General features: G+C 38.6%; 1 protein-coding gene across 1 annotated transcript in view; it reads left to right on the top strand.

Annotated features, from left to right (window-relative positions):
• Positions 1–22,692, top strand: part of LOC110043956 (lon protease homolog, mitochondrial-like) — a 31,804-nt gene extending 9,112 nt beyond the window's left edge. Inside the window, exons 4-23 of the mRNA XM_020749462.2 lie at positions 5,154–5,242; positions 6,463–6,582; positions 8,129–8,321; positions 10,098–10,230; positions 11,000–11,142; positions 11,357–11,577; positions 11,772–11,910; positions 13,092–13,161; positions 13,754–13,806; positions 15,020–15,075; positions 15,661–15,748; positions 16,337–16,459; positions 17,068–17,184; positions 17,337–17,477; positions 18,267–18,432; positions 18,709–18,854; positions 19,307–19,378; positions 20,279–20,404; positions 20,659–20,697; positions 21,293–22,692. Coding sequence (XP_020605121.1) covers positions 5,154–5,242; positions 6,463–6,582; positions 8,129–8,321; positions 10,098–10,230; positions 11,000–11,142; positions 11,357–11,577; positions 11,772–11,910; positions 13,092–13,161; positions 13,754–13,806; positions 15,020–15,075; positions 15,661–15,748; positions 16,337–16,459; positions 17,068–17,184; positions 17,337–17,477; positions 18,267–18,432; positions 18,709–18,854; positions 19,307–19,378; positions 20,279–20,404; positions 20,659–20,697; positions 21,293–21,439 — 2,382 coding nt within the window. The 3' untranslated portion in view covers positions 21,440–22,692. The remainder of the gene's footprint in view (positions 1–5,153; positions 5,243–6,462; positions 6,583–8,128; positions 8,322–10,097; positions 10,231–10,999; positions 11,143–11,356; positions 11,578–11,771; positions 11,911–13,091; positions 13,162–13,753; positions 13,807–15,019; positions 15,076–15,660; positions 15,749–16,336; positions 16,460–17,067; positions 17,185–17,336; positions 17,478–18,266; positions 18,433–18,708; positions 18,855–19,306; positions 19,379–20,278; positions 20,405–20,658; positions 20,698–21,292) is intronic.
• Positions 22,693–22,827: the final 135 nt, after the last annotated feature.

Below are 22,827 nucleotides of genomic sequence, written 5' to 3' on the forward strand. Positions count from 1 at the left end.
CTCTCGGCAATCCGTCCTGTTCTGCAATCATGGCTTAGCCCCCGGGATTTCTCCATGATATGGGCCGCCTTCAATTTAGCCTTTTTCGCCTTCCTGCGATGCAGTGAATTTACCTACAACAGTGTTCGCAAATTTAGACCGCTTTTTGATCTTTCTACTGATTGTATAGCCTTTCATCCAACCCTGGCATGCCCGCAGCGCATGACGGTGCAGCTAAAATCTTCAAAAACAGATGTTTACAGGCGAGGGCAATCTCTCACCATCGCTCGCACTTCGTCCACCCTTTGCGCGGTCTCGGCTATGCGAGAGTACTTTCTCTTAGCACGGCCGCAACAGGGTCCCTTATTTTACTTCCAGTCAGGTAATTTGCTTACTCGGGGAGCGGTTTCGCACCTTCTACGGGACAGTTCGAGGGTCGCAGGTCTTCCTTACCAGAGTCTCAAGGGCCATAGCTTCCGCATAGGTGCTGCGTCGGTTGCCGCTGCTGCCGGCTTGCCAGACTGGCTTATTAAAGTCATGGGTCGCTGGTCCTCAGACTGTTACCAGCTTTATATAAGAACTCCTCAATCTACATTAGAGTCAGTAGCTCCCAGGATGGCTAACATTGTTGAACGTTTCTCGCCGAACTAGCTTCTCACCGGCTTCCATGGCTTGGGGGGATGCATTGCCTTGCATGCATCAGTGGCGGTTAAGTCTGCGCAGCGACTTCCCCCAAGCTTGTTTTTTCATCGCCTTTGAACATCGCTTGCTAACCGATACTCTTGTCCGATCCAGCACGTGCTGTCTGTCATTCAGCTCGTAGTGCTGGGGAGATAAGTGAGGTTGTTTTGTCACGCTATCGCCGGAAGTCGCATGGGCTAACCAAACGCAAGGCAGTGTTCCCCCATTAACGCCATCACGAGTTGTTTGTATTTGAGTAATAGCTCTGGTTCAATCGCAAGTCGCCACGGTTAACTTACTTTCGCTAGGAACAACGACATTAACATAGTTTCGTGGATTTGAGCGCGCTCAAGTACAGTATTGCCGTTCGAAGAGAAAGTTTCTGTTGTCATGAATTAAATGTTTGTTTGAGTTAGCGGTTATTGCAGAGCGAGCAAATGTAGGTAACTGAATCATTCAGAGTGAGCAAGATTCGCAAAATCAACTCTTTGCCCCCGTGATCGCACGAATTGAAACGCATGTAACTCTACTTGTAGTTACATTCGATGTTCGATATTACCTTTGTTCGGTATGAATCGAGCAAACGATCGATGCATTTTTTATGTTGGACGGTCCCATCGATTTGACAACGAACTGCAGAGCGGCAATCGTTACCCGTAACCGGTTTCTTATGCGTAATATACGCCATACTAAACGCTTCAGTGATTCTCGAGAGAAACGAGAAACGTCTCGAGAGAAACGAGACGAGAGGTGGTAACTTACTTTTGAGCGGTACTGTAGGTAAAAATGCTGATTTCACGTTAACGCGTGACGGCAAGGATGTTGATTTCACTTAGAAAACAGCAAAATGTTGATTTCACGCTGCGTATAAGCTCAAAAATGTTGATTTCAGGTCTAAATAGGTAAAAATGCTGATTTCACGTTAACGCGTGACGGCAAGGATGTTGATTTCACTTAGAAAACAGCAAAATGTTCATTTCACTCAGCGTATAAGCTCAAAAATGTTGATTTCAGGTCTAAATAGGTAAAAATGCTGATTTCACGTTAACGCGTGACAGCAAGGATGTTGATTTCACTTAAAAAACAGCAAAATGTTCATTTCACGCAACTTATAAGCTAAAAATTGTCGATCTCAGGTGTAAATAGGTAAAAATGCTGATTTCACGTTAACGCGTGACGGCAAGGATGTTGATTTCACTTAGAAAACAGCAAAATGTTAATTTCACGCCACTTATAAGCTAAAAATTGTTAATTTCAGGTCTAAACAGGTAAAAATGCTGATTTCACGTTAACGCGTGACGGCAAGGATGTTGATTTCACTTAGGAAACAGCAAAATGTTGATTTCACGCTGCGTATAAGCTCAAAAATGTTGATTTCAGGTCTAAATAGGTAAAAATGCTGATTTCACGTTAACGCGTGACGGCAAGGATGTTGATTTCACTTAGGAAACAGCAAAATGTTGATTTCACGCTGCGTATAAGCTCAAAAATGTTGATTTCAGGTCTAAATAGGTAAAAATGCTGATTTCACGTTAACGCGTGACAGCAAGGATGTTGATTTCACTTAAAAAACAGCAAAATGTTCATTTCACGCAACTTATAAGCTAAAAATTGTCGATCTCAGGTGTAAATAGGTAAAAATGCTGATTTCACGTTAACGCGTGACGGCAAGGATGTTGATTTCACTTAGAAAACAGCAAAATGTTCATTTCACTCAGCGTATAAGCTCAAAAATGTTGATTTCAGGTCTAAATAGGTAAAAATGCTGATTTCACGTTAACGCGTGACAGCAAGGATGTTGATTTCACTTAAAAAACAGCAAAATGTTCATTTCACGCAACTTATAAGCTAAAAATTGTCGATCTCAGGTGTAAATAGGTAAAAATGCTGATTTCACGTTAACGCGTGACGGCAAGGATGTTGATTTCACTTAGAAAACAGCAAAATGTTAATTTCACGCCACTTATAAGCTAAAAATTGTTAATTTCAGGTCTAAACAGGTAAAAATGCTGATTTCACGTTAACGCGTGACGGCAAGGATGTTGATTTCACTTAGGAAACAGCAAAATGTTGATTTCACGCTGCGTATAAGCTCAAAAATGTTGATTTCAGGTCTAAATAGGTAAAAATGCTGATTTCACGTTAACGCGTGACGGCAAGGATGTTGATTTCACTTAGGAAACAGCAAAATGTTGATTTCACGCTGCGTATAAGCTCAAAAATGTTGATTTCAGGTCTAAATAGGTAAAAATGCTGATTTCACGTTAACGCGTGACGGCAAGGATGTTGATTTCACTTAGGAAACAGCAAAATGTTGATTTCACGCAACTTATAAACTAAAAATTGTTAATTTCAGGTCTAAACAGGTAAAAATGTTGATTTCACGTAACGCGTGACGGAAAGGATGTTGATTTCACTTAGAAAACAGCAAAATGTTAATTTCATGCGACATGTAAGCTCGAAAATGTTGTTTTCAGGTTTAAATAGGTAAAATATGGCAGCCGGAAAATAGTGTTAACATCTGGAACTTACTTTGGTTATCTGGGACAATGATTATCTGCACTGAACAAATAAACATCAAATAAGCACTTTTCTAAATACAGCAACGTCTTAAATGGCTAAAAATCACAAGATAAATACATATTTTTCGACAAACGCGATCGTAGCTTTATGTCATGCACCGCCTAACAGATTAACAAATTAACCCGTCTGCGCAACGTACGGGTCTCCATACATCTGCATGTCCGCTGATCCCAGAAGTTCAAAACACTACAAATCATGCCGATATGAAATAAAATCAACGCAACCTGGATCACAGATCTATGTTACAATCGATCGCTGCTTGTTGGCCATTATTACCTTTAAATGAAAAAAGCCGAAACAATCTAGTTACCAGTTCGAGAAACGCGAGCAGAACGTGATCGCAATGCATGCCGGGAAGGGTCTTTACACCTCGTGCGCGGGAAAACATGGCGGTTGATACAAGAGAAATTTTATAAGTCAAAAACCAGTTCTCGCTTTCCAAACTTTGACACTAGCAACGCTTGGCAAATGGGCCACAACTCACGAGAGGGTATTTTTCTTGGGCAAGAACTGCTCTTGGACTTTGCTGCCTGGCTCGATCTGACTTCGAACGCCGATAACACGATTACGGTATATCAGCTACCTTCGAAGTTTCAGAACACATTTTGATTCTTTAAAACGTGCTGATGACTTATGGGTTTATCAAGGCTTTATGATGCCTCTCAACCACCAGGCAGGCACACAAGGTACTTTAACACTATGCTTAAGATATTAGTTGACAGAGTTCTAATGCGGCACATCTCTTTTTCGTTCGATGGTATTTCGTTTGCCGCTCGATCGATTCACGTGTTGTGTTTACGTCACAATAACCGATGTAAACAATCTGTTCCCAGATTTCCGCTCTATATACTATTTTCCTTTGACTTTAAGACAGCTAAGATTCAGTGGAATACACTATAAACAGTCTGCCTGTTTGCTGTTCAACAAAATAATAAGGTTTCTTTTGTTTTTTGTTCAGCAAAAGATCTCCAAAAGATGCCACTTGGAAAACTGAGCTTTTTGCATACGTTATTTCTCGAGAACGAAGAGCGCCCCAGCCAAAAAAAATCCAGAGCAATGCTTCTGAGGTACAACGAAGCCTACATGCCAAAATTCAGCTATTTTTGAACACTTTCAAAATGGCCAAAAAATCTAGGGGACGTTCTTGCACGCGGCCTTTCATATCTCCTCAGAGCTTTATTATCTAGCTCTCTGCACGCACTGCAGGCCTATGATGAGGGAGCATCATAGGCCTGCAGTGCATGCAGAGAGCTAGATAATAAAGCTCTGAGGAGATAATTATTGTCTTTGACAAAATATTTTTTTCTTTGTGAAAAAAGTTATCGGCCAGAAATTCAAATGCTCTCCTCTTTTCACTTTCTTTTAAAAGGCCTTGCTACTACTTCAATTTTTTGGGTCTATAATTGTCATAATATTTAAGTTACTGTTCTTTTTAAAATGTTTATCCATTACATAATTTTATTTACGATAGTAACAACTATCATAACTCTCTTGAGTTGTTATCTAATGTGAATATAGACACACTTTGGCAAATCAGGAATTTTTGAGATTTATGTATTCCATTTTGAATTGGATGTGTCTTGGCACCAATAAGAAGTTGCAGGCTGATAGTTGTTAACTTTTTACAACTTACAGTCAAACCTCCACTAATGGCCTGCTTTCCACAACGGCCGCCTCTCTACAGTGTCCATCTCTCTACAATGGCCATTTTTTTATGAACCAGCAGACAGTCCATAGGTGGCCATTGTGGAAAGGTTCAGCTGTATATAATTCAATGTATTCCAGCTGTTTCATTTATTAAATGTTAATTTTACTAGTCTAGATGATATTTGTGATTCAGTTTGCAATGAAGGATGTGGTTATTATTTGCACAGCCTTAAGTTGATGTATTGTCCCTTCTTCTGCACTAGATATCAGACAAGGAACTTATGGAGTTAATCAGAGTAAAGTCTCGATTAGCTCAGCCATATGCAGGTGCTTTTTTAAAAAAAGAAGACAGGTACGTGACCAAGCACCATTGTTTTCATTTCGATTTGCATGTTATTGTTAAAAACAACACTGATAAATTTAGAGATCTCAGTTGTTGCAACTTGCTGTATATATGTATGCTATACATACATATGTATAAAATTATGTGTGGTATTTGAACCGAAGTTTCTGTCACACTATACACAATAGCTGTAAAAAATGTTTTATGCTTTTGTTGCATCTTTGAACATTGCTCAGTGCAACTGTAACACAATGTGTAAAATCGTTGTGGCAGCACTGCCACAATCATTTGGGAAAAGTGTTACTTGATTATTAGAAAAGTTTTTTCAGGTTATGCTACACTTTTTAAATGAAACATTTGTTGTAAACCAAATTTTATGATCAGTTGTTTTATGAAATGATTACCTCCAGAGAGTAACCTTCCCTTTAAACCCTACAATGTACATATGTTCAAGTTATCAAAAATTACACAATATCATGCTACCTGTATTTGATATCCATGAGTTTCTCTTTATTTTGATTCTGAGAGTTTGCTGATGCATGAACTGAGCAACAATATAATTATTATTATTTCCTTATTTTCTCTCGTGTCCACTTGTTGGCTGTAAACATCTTTCGTACATGTATGACTAGGGGAATTAAAGATTGTAAAAGCCATTTATTTACCAGTTGTCACTATCAGTGTTAGATGTCATTGCTTATATATGCAGGGATCCATAGTGGTTTTTTCTTCAAGTCGAAACTCAGCCGGGCAAGTATGTCATCTCCCTTGTCACATTTTACTTGGCCATTAAACAGGGAAGAATACCAACTGTACAACATGTAAATGGAAAGTTTTGTTCTTCCAGCTCAAATTTGGCTTATTTTTCCTGATGAAAACAGCTGATGTGATCATGCCACGTGTTTTTGCAGATGCAGATGAAGTAGAGATCATCAGTGGCTGACAAATTGAAAATCCAAGATAGAGGACCAAAATGGTGTTTTATTGCAAAAGAAAGCTGCAAATCTTTCTCTGTTTTTTAAAACTTCAAATGGATGACAAGTGTTCAGAATGTAAAGAACTCATAAGAAAGTCGTCCAGTAGATGAGTTTTCATATTGTTTTGGTCGTCCTTACGGTTTTTCAGTCACCCCAGACGAATGGACAACTGTGAATATGGATCCCTGTATGTGGACATGACATTTAGTTATCCATTAATTCTCTAATCATCAACCTTCTATATATTTGAAGCAATGAGGCAGAAACTATATCCAGTCTGGATGATATCTACCAAGTTGGTGCTTTTGTTCAGATCACAGAGCTCTATGACATGGGAGATAAAATAAGAATGGTTATTCTAGGGCACAGAAGGTTAGCTTAGTTAATTTATAAAATCTAAAATTATTCCAGACCTATTTTTAACTCAATGATAATTTAACAAAGTTAACAGTCACAAGTTTAGCAGGCTCTTCCAGTCAGTGGCCAATCAAACAAGTGCAGGCCCATGTGAAACATTGCCTGGGGCGGGGCACTCCTTTATATGGGCTATATAGGTTTGTGCAGCCCCAAAGGGTATGGTTTTTCAGCCATTTTGGTCGTACATGTAAATAGGGTATTGATTTTGGTCATTTTGGTCATAAATAGGGTATGGTTTTTGCACTCTAGTCTTGAATTGGGTATGTTTTTAAGACGAAGCTACTTTTTCATCATTATCGATAAGACCATCAACAAAAGCACTTCACAAATTGTGTTTGCAGCAATTTAACATTGGTCTGAACTACAGAACTAGTTATATGGCAGGTCTGAAACAAGGTGTTGATTTACATGTAAGGTAATTCCCCTGAAATAAAACTGTCGATAGATTTTTGTTAAAACTTTGTCCACTGAATATTTATCATAGGAGAACTTTAATTATAAAATAAAAATGGGGGGTGCCCGTGCTCGTTAAGGAGCAGTGAGGCATTGAAAATACAGTATCCCATTTTGGTATTATTTAATGCTTATTACAAGAATGCATTCCAAGTTATTGTAAAATCTTTGTGAGCCCAGACTCGTGAAAACACACCTCAAACTACAGTCAATACTTGTGTCAGACACAAATAAACTTTTTAGTTTGATTTTGACAGACAGCTGAATCTTTGTTAAAATATTGGAACCAAATTGCTCACCACGGTTATCAAACTACAAAACAGAAAAGACTACAGTGCAACTGCTATTTTCCTTATTTCTTCAATTTTCAGCAATAGAAATCCGATCAATCTTTTCTCACGCAAAGCAAAAAATAATAGGGTATCAAATTTTTGATCAGGTCATAACTAGGGTATAGAACATTGAGATTTTGGTCAATAGGTAAGGGTTTGGGAAGCGGGCTGCACACCCGCACCCAATTTTCTAGGAGTACCCACCCCGGGAACGTTGAAACTGGCTGGATCTTTGAGTTCTCCAGCATTTTTGTATCAGTTGTTTATCAGTAGTCTTGAGCAGTTTTGAAGTGGCTGTTTTCCAGCAATGACACAGCAGGTGTCATTTTGTTTCCTTTATGATGCACATTTCTGGTGCCAAGTTTGAAGAACATCACCCTAATAGTTCTAGAGATATTCTTTATTCAGTGTTTTACATTTTTTTTTACATTTTTTTTTTTTTGACATCATAACTTCCTTCATTTGCACAATACAAAATCGCATGTACCTCTAAAATGAAAAAAGATATTCCTAAAAGGAAAATACTATTCTTTATTTTGAAAAAAAAAAAGCTTTCAAATAAGCAGCAATTATTTTTTTACTTCACAGGCACTTTAATACCAAGTTTTGACTTTTGTTCCATAGAAAGGAGCTCAGAGAGCTTAGAACTTGGCCAGGAAACTTGACCGCTAACTAATTAAAAGTAAAATGACTTCCTTATTTTGTTATCTTTCCAGAATAAGAATCACTGGAACCCTTGATTATTCACCACACAGTGAGGACATGACACCTGACCCTGATCCCTCAGCAACTGATGTACCCCTGGAACCACCCCTTCAGCAAGAGAATGTTGTTAACAAGAAACCCATACTCATGGTCAAAGTAGAAAATGTTCTACATGAGCCATTCAAACTTACTGAGGAAGTCAAGGTGTGACTTTAAATGCAATTGACTGTAATTGTTATTTAACTTACATGTACATGGATTCTCTCTGGAAACAAAATAATTTTGTTGCCAGAGTGAATTCATATCCATGTACCCATGTATCTTTGATAAATTTTTGGTCTTTTTTTTAATAGTTTTAATTGATTTTCAAAAGAAGATAACAAATTACAAATTACAATTGCTATAACTAGATAGACAACAACAGAAACAACTACTCGGAAAACAAAATAAGGCAATATTAATAAATAAATAAATGAATTTATTTTTTTCTCAAGCATCTGAGTGGGCCAGAATTCTAAATCCTCTAATTTGATTGGCTAGTCGTATGCATGTGACTGGTCCAGCTTTTTATGATACAGCCTATGGGCCAGATTTTTTCCCTGCTGCCTAAATTTCGCTCCTAAAAGTTAGCGGTAATCGTCAATCTTTTGCCTTTTTTACACATCCATCGACGATTAGTCAACGCAAGTTTATCTCTGTTCACTTAAAAATGGCAAGGAAAGTCACTGTAACTAAATTCAGTTGAGTGTTTTGAAGTTGTGAGAGTTTGCTTGGTTGTTTGTAGCTTGGCGTTGTAATGGCGTGTAATCCTGTGTTTCTCTCACCGTAAAATTTGAGTTAATTTCAGTCAAGTTTACCTCTCTGATCGTTGCTGTATTTAGGAGAATTTCTGTGGAATACACTTAATGAATTTCCTCGCTTTCTGCTATTCAATTTACGGTAGAAAAGTCTGATTTCAAGTGATTTTAAAAGCAACAGTTGACACAAATTGGTGTAATAAAACTTCAAACTTCGCAGGAAATTTCTCACCGCAAAAACAATTTTGGAGAACTTAACTGGTGAAATAAATGCAACTTACGTAAAGTAGTTCAAAGAAAATCTGTTCTTATTAGTACATCTCTCTTTGTCTACTCTCTGAGTTACTCGCTTGTTGCAAAGAGTTTTTTAAAAATCATTAGTAGACGGCAGACAAGCCAATTCAATGACAAAATTGCGTAAACAAACCCATTTGTAATCTGTAAAACCAACTAACTGTAGAAAAAAAAATAAACATGTTATTTGCCGGCTTAGGGTCAGTCCGTATGGTGAAAAACTGTGACTTCAGGCTTTTCTACACAAGGCTATTGAGTTATCTGTTATATTACTGCATTAATTAACTTTGCCTACTTGGCAATATGGAGCTCGATATTGTATACCTGCCTTAATCTAACTGTAAAGCCTCCAAGTTTGGGTAAGCTATTCAGAGATCTCCTGAAGTAGTTATGAAATTTACCTGGTAACAACAAAATGTGATTAATTAAAATAAAGTCATTTTCAATATCAAATTTTCCAAAGATCAAATCTGACTCATTAGTTATTTCAACAGGAACGTTGTTACCTCTTAGCCAGGACAAGAGGTGTTTCCATAAAATTAATCTGAAGATGTCCTACAAGAGAAAAGTAAATGCTTGACAGATTCCATAACCTCTTCACAGAAAGTACTGTTTGGTAATTCAACCAGACCAGTACAACTTAGTTTCTCATTTGTTAAGACAATGCAGTTTAGGATTTTATATTGAAATTCTGTGATCTTAGATTCTCAAACAATGATCACAGTATGATATCATTTCCTGCCTGCATGATTTATTGGTACCACAAGGAAAGACTCTGGCCCAATAGCCCCAGGAGCTTATGGTTAAAAGTGAAGAAAGTGAAGTGATATAGAAAGACTACTTTGGCATTAAATGGTAAAAAGTTTTGATCTTGTTTTGTTATCAACAGGCTCTGGCTGCTGAAGTGATCAAGACAATTCGAGATATTATTTCACTGAATCCTTTGTACAAAGAGTTCCTGGCTCAGCTCATGGAAGGTGGCAAGAAAGTGGCAGACAACCCTGTTCATTTAGCTGATTTTGGTAAGGAGAATCCAAAACCTTGATGATAAGGTTGTTATTTTGACAAGTGATGGATTGTGTGTAGGGATACAAGGGAAAAGATCAGAAAACTTAGGCAGCATCACATGAAGTACATGGAGATTGGAATGAGCTTTTGAGCTTTTGAACGTTTTTGTTTCTCCTAACCCAAATAGTTTTTTGATTTTCTGTACATTGGAGACCTCTTTAAGGAAAATAAGAATCAGTGGTTTTGACAACAACAAACCAAATCACCAGAAATTAAGAGAGTCCGTGATGAACTTAATACTATTGACTACTTCCGAGAAGATGCCAAATAAACACAAAAGGTAGATGGTGCAATGATCAATTACCCCTGCTTCTTTTACATTAGAGAGTCAGCCTACATTGAGGGGTTGTTACCCACCAACCATAGGGTTGGGAGGCAGTTACATGTCATAAACAGGGAAAATATACACATTGAATAACTAACAAGTTAATTGTAGCTGGTATTGTCATCACCCTTAACAAATTTTCACTACAGCAGAGTTTCTTTGCTGTGTGGAAAAAAAAAAAAATTCTAGACTGGTGAACATAACTGCATGTATTAGACCTGAACAAAGGTCGGATGTGTTTATAGGTTAGATTTGCCACTGATTGGAGGCATATGCTGGGCTGCTGAAAGATAGCTGCTTCACCCAACCTTTTACCAGAAGATCATGTCATTTTCGATCATGTTTTTCAGACTTCAGTTAGGATGCTAGTGAGATCTTTGTCTTTGTGTCAATTTCAGGTGCTGCACTGACCAGTGCTGAGACACAGCAGCTGCAAGAAGTTTATGAAGAGACACGGGTCCCAGTGCGATTACGTCTTACTCTTGAACTGCTGAAGAAAGAGCTTGCTGTCTGTATGCTGCAACACAAACTGGGGAAGGAGGTAAGGTGACACAGCATTTGGCTTCTGGAGTCATTTGTAAAAGGTAGTGTATAAGGTGTAGCCAAACATTTCAGTTGCTTGGGGGGAGGCAGGGTGGGGGATGTCATGTAAAACAGTGATTGTGTGGAAAATAATTCAACTTGATCTAACAACCATTATGCTGTGCTCTTCCATGCACATATTGGTGTTTATTAACTTTCTTAATAATGTTTAGGTGGAAGAAAAAGTCAACAAACAACAGAAGAAATACTTACTCCAGGAACAACTAAAGATCATTAAGAGAGAGCTAGGTTTGGAGAAAGAAGACAAGGATGCTGTTGGAGAAAAGTTCAGAGAAAGAATCAAAGACCGAAATGTACCCAAACATGCCGAAGAAGTCATTGAAGAAGAGCTGGCTAAATTAGCCTATCTTGATACTCATTCATCAGAATTTAAGTGAGTCCAAAGCATACACAGTTCTTTTCATTTTCATCGGCAGTGGTACTCAGGAGCTAGTGTGAACATCTTTTCTCTAAGGTTCATTCATCTGAGAGTTCAAACTCAGAGTGGAATACAAGAATCATTCTTAAAGCTAACCACCTGTGTGAATTCTCTTTTAATAAATTCTCTTTGGGTTTCTAATTTTCTAGTGTAACACGGAATTACCTAGATTGGTTAACCAGCATTCCTTGGGGGATTCACAGCAAGGAGAACTTCAATATCACCCAAGCACGGGAAGTACTAGATGAAGATCACTACGGGCTACAGGACATTAAAGACAGAATATTGGTGAGTTACATACGTCAAATACTAAGCACTGGCCCCAAGAGAAACAGTGAATTTTGTTCCCCAAGACACTCAGTGTTCCTTGAGGCAAACCTGAGCAGAATAATGAGGGTCAAGGGGAAACAAAACTTACTGTTTCTCACGGGGCCAGTCATTAAGTGTTTCGTTATACCTTCCCTACTCAAAAATAGAAGAACTGTCAACTGTTCTTCATTAGAGAGCATCTTGCTCAAACAAAGGAATTGGTTACATGCTACCTCCTTTTTGATCCAACATTACCCAACCCTGCAGTATGCACTCCAGTATTATTAGTGATGGCAAGGTGTGAATGAGTCCAGATTGTTAGACCTGGAAGATGTCTTATCCAAAATAAGTTCAAGAATTGTGTAATGCTTTTTGTCATCTTAAGAGGTTTTCGCAAAACAATTATCACCACCAAAATATGTGTAGATGTGTAGATTCAAATGCAAAAGTTAAAAACAAAATGAAAACAAGTTATGGGCACTTTAAATGAACAATGTTACCCCTAAACTGGTTTGTAATTGCACATTACTATTAAGTGTCTATTTACAACTACATTTCATGTCTGGTTCTATAGTGTAGAGTTCTTTATTATATAGACACGAGTGTTTTACTGGAAAATACACCACTCGTAAAATTCATACGAAACCACATCCAGGACTCGGGTGGCGTATTTTCCATATCCTCACTAGTGAAGATATCGATGATTTCACTGATGTCAAGTTTGTCTCTTAAATTGTACTTAAATTCTTTGGTTAATGATCAAAACATCCTCGGGTCTTCCTCGAAAGTCTTCGGTGATCTTCAGTAATCTTCGGCAATCTTAGGAAAATTTCAGAAAACATCCGGCAACGTTCGTGTGACCTTCGGACAAGTTTTGGAGAATCTTCGGAAATCTTCAGAAGGTTGTCAGAAATCTTCGGAAAAACGTCAAAAATGCCGTCCTCTGTATATCTATTTAATAAAATACCTCCAAGATATGAATTTTATGTTCTCGTGGCAAGAACAATATCTCATTGTTCTTGCCACTCGAACATAAAATTCCTATCTTCTCGCCACTGTGTAATATCCTCCATATATGTGGCTTCGCTGCTCCTGCCCGCAATTTTTGACTAAAATGATGCCCAAACGTTTTTCCTTCTATGTTTGTTATTATTCTACAGGAGTTTATTGCTGTAAGTCAGTTGAATGCATCTGTGCAGGGAAAAATCCTCTGTTTCACAGGGCCACCAGGTTTGTGATTTACATACATGTTGGGGTTTCAATTTGAAATTTGAAATTACCTTTGTTTCAGAAATCATTACTGTGGTAAATTTGTGAAAACAATGGAAAATAAAGGTCAAACTGGTGTAGAGAAATTTCTAACCAAAAACATGCATTGTAATATTTAATTCAGGACATACACTCTGGTCTCATTGTATAAAAACGTATGCTGTATATCATATGCTGTCTTCTTACCAGATTAAGATAACAGCCTCATTTACACAAAAGCAAACACAAACTTGAGTAGTAAAAGAAGAAGCAGCTTGCAATAAATTTTCCTTTCTGTTATTGTTTATACTTCCATTTTTGCTTCTTTCATAATACAAGAACAGGGAAACTAAACAAACACAATGCCAGATCTTGAAAATCCATTTCAAAATACATAACGGAAATTTCAAGTTGTTTGCTCCTGTATACTGTCCTTGTGCTTGTAATTTGAGGGTTTTTGGCTATTTTGGTGTCTCCCCTGCCTTCCTGCTGCTTCACTGCTGCTCTCCAGGGAACAGAAACATGACGATTATCCCACAGGCTGACCTTAATTCTTTTATGTCCTGTTTCTTAGGAGTGGGCAAAACAAGCATTGCCAGGTCTATTGCGAGGGCCCTCAATAGACAGGTACTGTAGAGACAAGGATTATCATTTATTGTTGATTCATGTTTTATTGTGCATCGATGAGTCATGATGCATCTAGAGTTGCTTGAGGCTTCTTGATTGTTCTCCCCCAGGGGGTGTGCTCTAATATATAAGCTATATGGGTATGTGTTGCTGTGAAGGGTATGGTTTTCAGGTAGTTTAGTCTGGAATAGGGTATAGAAATCAGACAGTCTTGGTCTAGAATATGGTATAATTGACCAGGAACATGGCCAGTGTGTAAGTAATTTAGTCTAGAACACGGTTCTTTACTCGGGGTTCTATAATAGAAATTGAAACTCCGAAGTGACTTTGTAAGATATTGGTTAAGTTAGCATATGTTGGACTACAGTAGTGATTAAAGTTTTTGCGTGGAAAACAGCTAGCCTGGGATAGGGAAGGGGTCTTTGGTGCCTAGTCCAGAATAGGGTTGCAAAATCAAGCTGATTATGGTCTAGTATGACTGGTATAGGGTTAGGGTTTCAGTGTCCAAGCAGCACACCCCCACCCAAAGAGTTACAGAATATATCCCCCTCCCCAGTGTTCTCCAAACTTCTTAAGTGTATGAAAACATGATGATACGTTAACAGTCAAAAGCATGAGTCAATTTATTGTGTTATTACATTGCCAATAGAAAAACCAGAGTGAACTTTGCTCACGCAATTAGGGTGCATCATATAATTATGACGGCACTTGCATTTACTGCTTTGAAAGCCAGGTTTACTAGCTTTGTTATATAATTAGCAAATAGATTCCGTTTTGCCGTGCGATCAGGTACTGTACAGACGACATATGGCAACATTGAATCCATTTGTTTTGTATAATTATAATAAAGAAACAAAAAAAAAATGTTAGTGACTTCGTCTATGCACCCGTCCTCCAATTTATCATCAGGAAGAAACAATCGAAATGTGAGAATAACTCAACATATTATATTAAGCAATTAGATTATGAGCTCGAGATTTCTATCACGCTACTCACTATCTATCACAGATAGTGAGTAGCGTAGCCAATCAGAGAGGAGTATTCGTTGAAGAATGCTAGTAGATTTATACTAAAAGTGTATATGGATGCATGCTTTCTTTATCTTAGTGACTGTAGGTTGGATCCTGCCATGTTCATTCTCAGTCCATTCAGCATTCCATAGATGTTGTAGTACTCTCAATTCCATTCTTTATGCTGTACTTGTTGTTTTTAGTACTTCAGATTCAGTGTTGGGGGCATGACCGATGTAGCTGAGATCAAAGGTCATAGGTCAGTCAATAACACTTTTATCTTTGTGGACTGTTTGCCAAATCACTGACATCTTGCACTTTGTTTTAAGTTTTACTTTGACTTACTACGATTATCAGTTGATTAAGGCGCAACGGAGCTTTGGTGACAAAGTTTTGGACTTAAATTTATAGTGTTGCTATGGGCAACTTTCCTCTTTTCCAATGGTAACAATATCATCGCCTGCAATTTCGCGCGCTTTACTGCCAGTGACGTCAAAGGCCGACAAGTTACCATGACAGCAACACAAATTGGTCACCAAACTTTTGTCGTGCCTTATTCAACTGATAATCGTAGTTTAAGGCAGAGGGATAATATGATTTTGTGTTCACACAACCGCCATATGTGGTTAACTACTTCCTAAAAGCACTTTTTTCTTGTACTTTAAATACTTTCTATTAAATGTTGTTGCTATTTTGTTCTCATCATTGAAAATTACTGTTAAGTGTCGCCATGATTTATCGTACAGTGTACTTGTAAGAGAGGTTGAAGATTTTTACAACTACAAATACACTGTATATTGCTAAATGTTGCATATTATATTTTGTTTTGTTTTGTTTTTTTCAGGCGAACCTACATTGGTGCTATGCCAGGAAAAATTATACAGTGTCTTAAAAAGACCAGAACAGAAAATCCACTTATACTTATTGATGAGGTATGATTAAGAAGACTTGACGAACAATTGAAGTAACCAACATACTGGCCATCAGCTAAAAGTGAATAGAACCCAAGTGCGAAAAGTTGCTTTGTTTTATTTTACATGATTTTTGAACTTTCTAGCAATCAGAAGTAAACGAACGGAAGTAAGGTTTGCCAACGACAGTGTTATCTCGTACAACTATAAGCCGACTCCCTCTGGGACTTTGGGGGCAAAAAATGCCAACTAAAGGCCAAGCAGCATGGGCAACATTTTCCTTACAGCTTGCATTGTAAGTTAAGAAAAAGTGCTGTTGCTCGTGGTACCATCCGTGTTGTAAGTTGCCGCAACATGTTGCGTGAAGCAGAAACGAGTTCAACTTCTTGCAACACGTTGCCGCAACTTAAAACACTGATTGTAATTTGTTTAACAATGCTTTTCAGCTTGCAATGGACCAAGGTGCCTGTGTTACTCAAACCTTACGGAGGGTTGTCTGCTCATCTGGGGTTGAACTGTGGTTTTTGTGTGTGACTTGGGCCATCACAAAGAGGCTGCTTTAACAGCAGGTGTCTTGTACCAAGGTTTGACTGTGTCATTCTTTTTCAGGTGGATAAGATTGGGCGTGGTGTGCAAGGAGACCCTGCGTCCGCTTTATTAGAACTCCTTGATCCTGAACAGAATTCTGGATTCCTGGATCATTATCTGGACGTACCTGTGGATTTATCTAAGGTACTTAATAACCACACGTACCTTTGACGTGCCTGTTGTAGGTCCATACTGTTAGGTTGATTTACTTTAAACCTTTAGTTATATTATTTTGTAGCAGCAATTAGACTAGCGTTCCGTTTAATGAAAAAAAAAAAAAAAAAGAAAACCAATTCTTACGCATCAACCAAACTTTGTAAACTCTTTGATTTTGTTCAAATAAGTCTTTTCCGAGTTTGGAGTTGCCTTTTACCTCCGTTTCTAAACGAGTCTTTGTGGGAAACGTTTCAATTGGCAATGAATTTGATTTGCAGGAAAATGAATGTGTTGTTGTAACACGTTTTCATAAGAATTGTTTTGCACAAAGACTCGTTTCCACACATAGGCAAGAGACAACTTGTAAATGGCCTATTGTTTTCCGTGATTGTGAGAGTGTTATCCTTAGTATGAACTTAGTTTGTAAAGAAATAAACCTAAAAACAGTTTGATCTACACGTTTACTAACCTTTCTTCCTTTCTTCCTCCCTCTCTCTCTATCTTCCTTCCTTTCTTCTTTAAGACATTGACATTATAACTTTGTAGTTTCTTGTAAGAGTTACTTGACAGGATTTCTGTGCACTCTCGTGTCGCAGGTGCTGTTCATATGCACAGCCAATATCACGGACACAATTCCTGGTGCCTTGAAAGACAGAATGGAAATTATAAACGTGTCGGGATATGTGGAAGATGAGAAGAAAGCAATCGCTAAGGTGTGTAGCATCTAAAAAATTATGTTCACTATTTCCGACTAGCTTTGACTGGATAGATGCTAGAAAGCAGTTGAGAAGTGTGAGAGCTGTTGCAAAGATGCTTATCACTGTGTAGAACTAAACTAATAAAACTGCCGTATTATTTTTCTCAGACGTATCTCATTCCCCAAGCAAGAAAGAGTGCTGGTATTACAGAAGAGCAAGTTGCGATACACGACCCTTCACTGTCTCTTCTCATCAAATCTTACTGCAGAGAGAGTGGCGTGAGAAATCTACAGAAACATATAGAAAAGGTAGTTATCCGTGATGAGCAAATAATGGTATCAAGTATTATGTGGTGTGTGTTTATGTAGCAGTCACAGGCCAAAGGTGTTGGGCATTTGAACTTAAAACACAAGGGGAAGGAAAATTGAAGAAATGATGCCGAGTGTGCTAAGTTTGTTGCGGGTGAACAAACACCAGCACTGGAAAATTAAATCAATGGGAACACTATTTTCATTGCCACTGTGTCCATGGCGTTTTCGTTGTTGAACTTCTAGGTATCGTAAAGGGTCTGGATATCTGAAATGAGATGTACAAACTTGCTGAAGAGTATTTAACATAGAGCTGACTAGTAGAAAATGTCAGTAATTTTGTCCGGAACGTAAATGGTTCTCTTTTGCTTAGGGAAAATCTGCGTAAGCCTGCGGAAGTCCTTCCTTTGGCCATTTGGTTTAGTCTTAAGCCAGCCTGAGCCAACCACACTGTGAAATAACAGTCCAAAATCCTGGGTTGTTCTCACATTATGGTCCTAAAGCCATTCCTGAGAGAAAAACTGGCTGTGAAAACGACTGCAAGGAAGTCTTTGTGTATCTAGCCTGGCAACAAAAATTTTCAGTGTTTCTTTAATATGTTTTTGTGCAAAGTGAAACAAAATGGAGAAGAATAGCCACTGGAAAAACTATGGCGTGAGATATGTGCCGCGGCTTGTTCTGGAGCTTTTTTCGCTTCTATCCAATATATGAAAAGAGAAAGTGCTTGTAGTTTAACATGCACCGGTTGGATTTGTGTGCGTGATTTTTTCGATGTTTTTTGTGCTATAGATATTCCGTAAAGCTGCTCTTAGGATAGTGCAAGGAACAGAGGAGGGAGTAGAAGTAACAGCTAATAATCTGCACGAGTATGTTGGCAAGCCTTTGTTTAACAGTGATCGTATATACGACGAAACACCTCCAGGGGTGGTAATGGGATTGGCTTGGACTTCGTTGGGTACGTACTCACACCTCCCTGTGTAGTGATTTGTAAGACAATCTCTATATCCAGTTAAACATGATCTTTGTGCTCAAACTTCAAACAGTCATGTAATGTGGTTCTAACTTATAAGTCCCTAAATGAAATCTTGGTATGTAATCATTCAAATGGATGCTATTGAGCAGTACTCTCATGTGGTGCTGTTCGTGTGCTGTGTAAGCTTCTCTTACTTGGTTTTTCCGGGTTCTTGTCGATGCATTGGGGCACTAATTCTTGGATTCATTTTATTTCTAGGTGGTTCCACACTTTATATCGAAACCTCTCTTAAAGACTTGTTTTCCAAAGACGACGATGACAAGGACCATCCGTCACTTGATCTAACAGGCCAGCTGGGAGATGTGATGAGGGAAAGTTCACATATTGCTTACACATTTGCTAAGGTTTGTGTCCCGCTATGATGATATTTAGTTGATAATTATGGCCTTAGTCGCCTCATGATCAGAGCGCAGGCCTGCGGATCGAGCGGTCCGGGTTCGAGCCCTGGCCGGGGACATTGTGTTGCGTCCTTAGTGAGGACCTTTCACTCTCACAGCGCCTCTCTCCACCTAGGTGTATAAATGGGTACCGAAGAATTTAATGCTGGGGGTAACCCTGCGATGGACAAACATCCCATCCAGGAGGGGAGTAGAAATACTCCTAGTTGCTTCATGTTACAGAAACCGGAGATAAGCTCCTGCCTGATGGGCCACTTGGATCGTATGTAGACTTGTCCTACCTACGATTATAAACTTGAGTAACACTCTAACATCTTGAACAATAAAGAACTTGTTTGTGTTCTCGAAGAATTTTTCTCATAAATTTAAATAAAGAAGGCCGCGCTTTTCTCTTTCAGTTATTTTTGTCAAAAGAAGATCCAAAGAATAACTTTTTCAAACGCGCTTCCATTCATCTTCATGTTCCAGAGGTAGGTCACGATACACACACACTTTGGGTAGTAGCAGTTTTTCTGTCACACGTGACAGACAGATTAGACTTGCCCACAAGTCTACTTCTACTTCTAAGAGAAACGGACTTTGAGAAAGTCTAGTGACAGATCACAAAACCCTAGTTTAGCGAACATAGTTTGGTTTTTTTTTAGTGAATATATGAAAGATTATATATATGAACTGCGGAGACAGATATGAAGACCTGACTGGTTATCGCAGTTGTACACAGAGCTTAAGCAAGTCTTCATATCTTTCTTCGCAGTTTCAACATATGATCTGTCATATATTCACTTGCATTCTTTACCATCTACGAGTATATTACGAACCCACAACGTGACCGGCTCCCAGATGGCTTGATAGCTCAGCTGGTAGAGCACTGCAGCGGTATCGCAGAGGTCATGGGTTCGAATCCCGTTCAAGCCTGAATTTTTTTTTTACGTGCTTTAATTTCACAACTGCTCAAGTTGTGTGTATAACTGCGAGGATCAATCATGTCTTCGTATAATTTGGTTTTGTTGTTGAACTTTGTTTACTTTGGTCGTGCTGCGAGAGTGATAATGCTTTAATCCAAACTCGGTTGCATCAGGTTGTAGGACACACGAGAAGGGAATATTTTTTTCTCCTGGATATTCAGAAAATTCAGCGTGTAGTATCTTGATAGTTTCATGGCCATAGTTGGCTTCCCAAACACTTTGTGCCCCGTTCAAGGGTCTAAAGTTGTGGAGAACGGTTTTAATGAACGTAGGAACGAGAAAAGACGCATTTGTAAGGTAATTTCACCCGTCGTTTCATCACAGTCTGAGGGCTTCGAAAAGGCTAATATGATTGTAACTGAGTGAAAGGAGTAACATCTGGGGTACTTTATTTGCTGATTACAGGGAGCCACTCCTAAAGATGGTCCATCTGCTGGCTGCACCATCATCACAGCGCTGCTGTCTTTGGCGACCGACAAACCCGTTAGGCAGAATGTTGCCATGACTGGTGAGGTGTCTCTTACTGGAAAGGTACGAGCTTTTCTTTCTCTTTGTCCTTTGTCCCAAGATTGAAAAAGCAATTCTCCCCAGCGACGTCCTTAGATTTCTTTAAATTTTAGTCCTAAGAATTAAGTAGTACATCAAAACAATACTATTTAGGTGATGATTTTCTTTATTCTCATCACCTGTGTGCTGGATATGTACTGATGAGGTAAGAGGAAATTAAATGTTGATCACGCTGGGTTTTTTAAGTGTATATTTTACTGTCTTCTTTAACGTTTCAGGTTTTGCCCGTTGGTGGAATAAAAGAAAAGATAATTGCGGTGAGTAACGAATTTTGTATTTATGTTGGATTTACTCGACTTGTGTACTCGTTTCATGCCGGTTCTCAAAACATCAATTCTCCTAAGTGGTGTCCGTAGATTTTCTTTAATGTTATTTCTGTTAAAATGTTAAAAATTGTTCTTAAATGTTGAATGTTTATAGTGATAGATGCGCTTAGTTACAACTAGCTGGTTTCGTTATCGTTTTTCTCATTTTTATTCTGTAAGAGCATTGAGATTTTTTAATGTAATGCGCTAGAAATAAATTATTATTATTATTATTATTATTCTCAGGCATGCCACTGAAACTGAAAGGAAGACATATTTCATTTAAACATAATAGGCTAAAAACTCCCACCTGGCAGGAGGCAGACCACTTGGCTATTTACGAACATGACCGAGGAGTTGAACTAGGGTCTACCGAAAAACAACTCTAGCTTAGTGGTCAGAGCGAGACTTGAACCCGCGACCTCCAGATTTCAAGTCCGGCGTCCTAACCACTCGGCCACGCTGCCTCCACCTATCACTTCTCCACCTTACACCAAGACAGTACCTCTCAGTTGATGATTTTCTTTTTTCTCTTTGCCTGTTGTAGGCTCGCCGTGCAGATGTTAATTGTGTCATTTTGCCCGAGGGCAATCGAAAAGACTTCGCTGATTTACCGGAGTTTGTCAAAGAAGGACTTGAAGTACACTTCGTGTCTCATTACAATGATGTATATCGCATCGCCTTTGATTCGTGACATCGGCTTCGCGGCTGTCTCAGCAAGGAAAAGGTCCTCTCAACTTTTCAGGGCTACAAGTAAAGAGGAATGCGAATTGTACATCGAGCCTTTCGAATTTGGCAGGAAACCATCCAAGTTCTGAAGGAGTTCTACACATAGTTGTTAAAGAAAATGTTTGCTCTTGCGCAAGCATTTCAGAAATTTGAGTTTTCGGAAGACACTTCAGCCAATGCAGTCTAGATGCCCGTCAACAAATCTGGTGGGAGTGCTTTTCGCCTGTCGGATCCTCCGCTCCCTAGAATTAGACTTTGCTTTTTTTAAACGTACCAGTATGTGGTGAAATCGCCTTTTGTACGTACCTGTTTGTGGTGAAATCTGATGAACCTAGTGGCTCTCGAGGACTGTCATAAACGGAGCTCGAAAGGCCATGTCACGGAGTCACTGTTCGTATTTCCCCAATCTAAACCATCCTTGTTTCGCTTTACTTTATCATTCCCCTTTTGTCGATTTTCTATTATTTTGAGGTTTTTTTATTGCAGTATCAAGCCGTCTTTACTTTCATAGCCAGCAAAACAAAACAAAAAACAAAAAAAAAAGAGGAAGAAAAAACCTAGAATAAATTTGTCATGCTTGACTATGCACGCCATGTGTTTTGGAACACCTTGCGGTGTTTTGTCATAAAGGTCGTTTTGGAACCTGATTGGTCGACAGAACAGCATCTCGGCTCTGAATGGTTAGTAATAGGTGCAAGAGCCTCAAACCATTCAAAGCTTCATATCACAGGAATCTTGTGAAGGGATAATGCAGTGGCTTACAACAAGTTGAACGAATCTTGCAAACCAAGCCTTCCAAGATTATTCTGGAGAAGACATTATAATGGATCTACGAACGTCCTACAAAGATCAGTCAATCATCAATTAAGAAAACTAAGTCCTTCCCCGTGAATGCGATCACCGATGGCTGAAAACTTCATTACTTATACACTGGGATGAAATGAAAGAATTTCTTATATCGGCAAGTTCAACACAAAACCCTACAAATAAATGCATCTCCAAATTGACTGCATAATGTTACTTCGAGATATTGTTGGCTCGCTAAAGGCGTCATAGAGATATAGGATATAGGAACGGGATCAACACCTTTAGTTCAATAAAAAAAAATATATTATAAACTCTCAAAATTTCATGTTTTCCAGAATGGGATTTTTTTCGTTCGGGGAAGAGAAAAGAAAAGCAAATTTTCGGAATTTAACTGTACCACCAAATTTCAGATTTAAAGAAAAAAAAAAACGAAAAAAAAACCAGGAGACTCGCCTTTGAATTTTCTTTTGGAGAAATGCCCTCGTTGTAGTGCAATTCTTTAACGTTCTTTAATTACAAGAAAATGGAAGGATGGGAACAGGGAAG

Source organism: Orbicella faveolata, unplaced genomic scaffold, assembly GCF_042242905.1.
Source record: "Orbicella faveolata isolate gen_17 unplaced genomic scaffold, um_ofav_v1 contig_26, whole genome shotgun sequence".
In the NCBI taxonomy this organism is placed as follows: Eukaryota; Metazoa; Cnidaria; class Anthozoa; order Scleractinia; family Merulinidae; genus Orbicella; species Orbicella faveolata.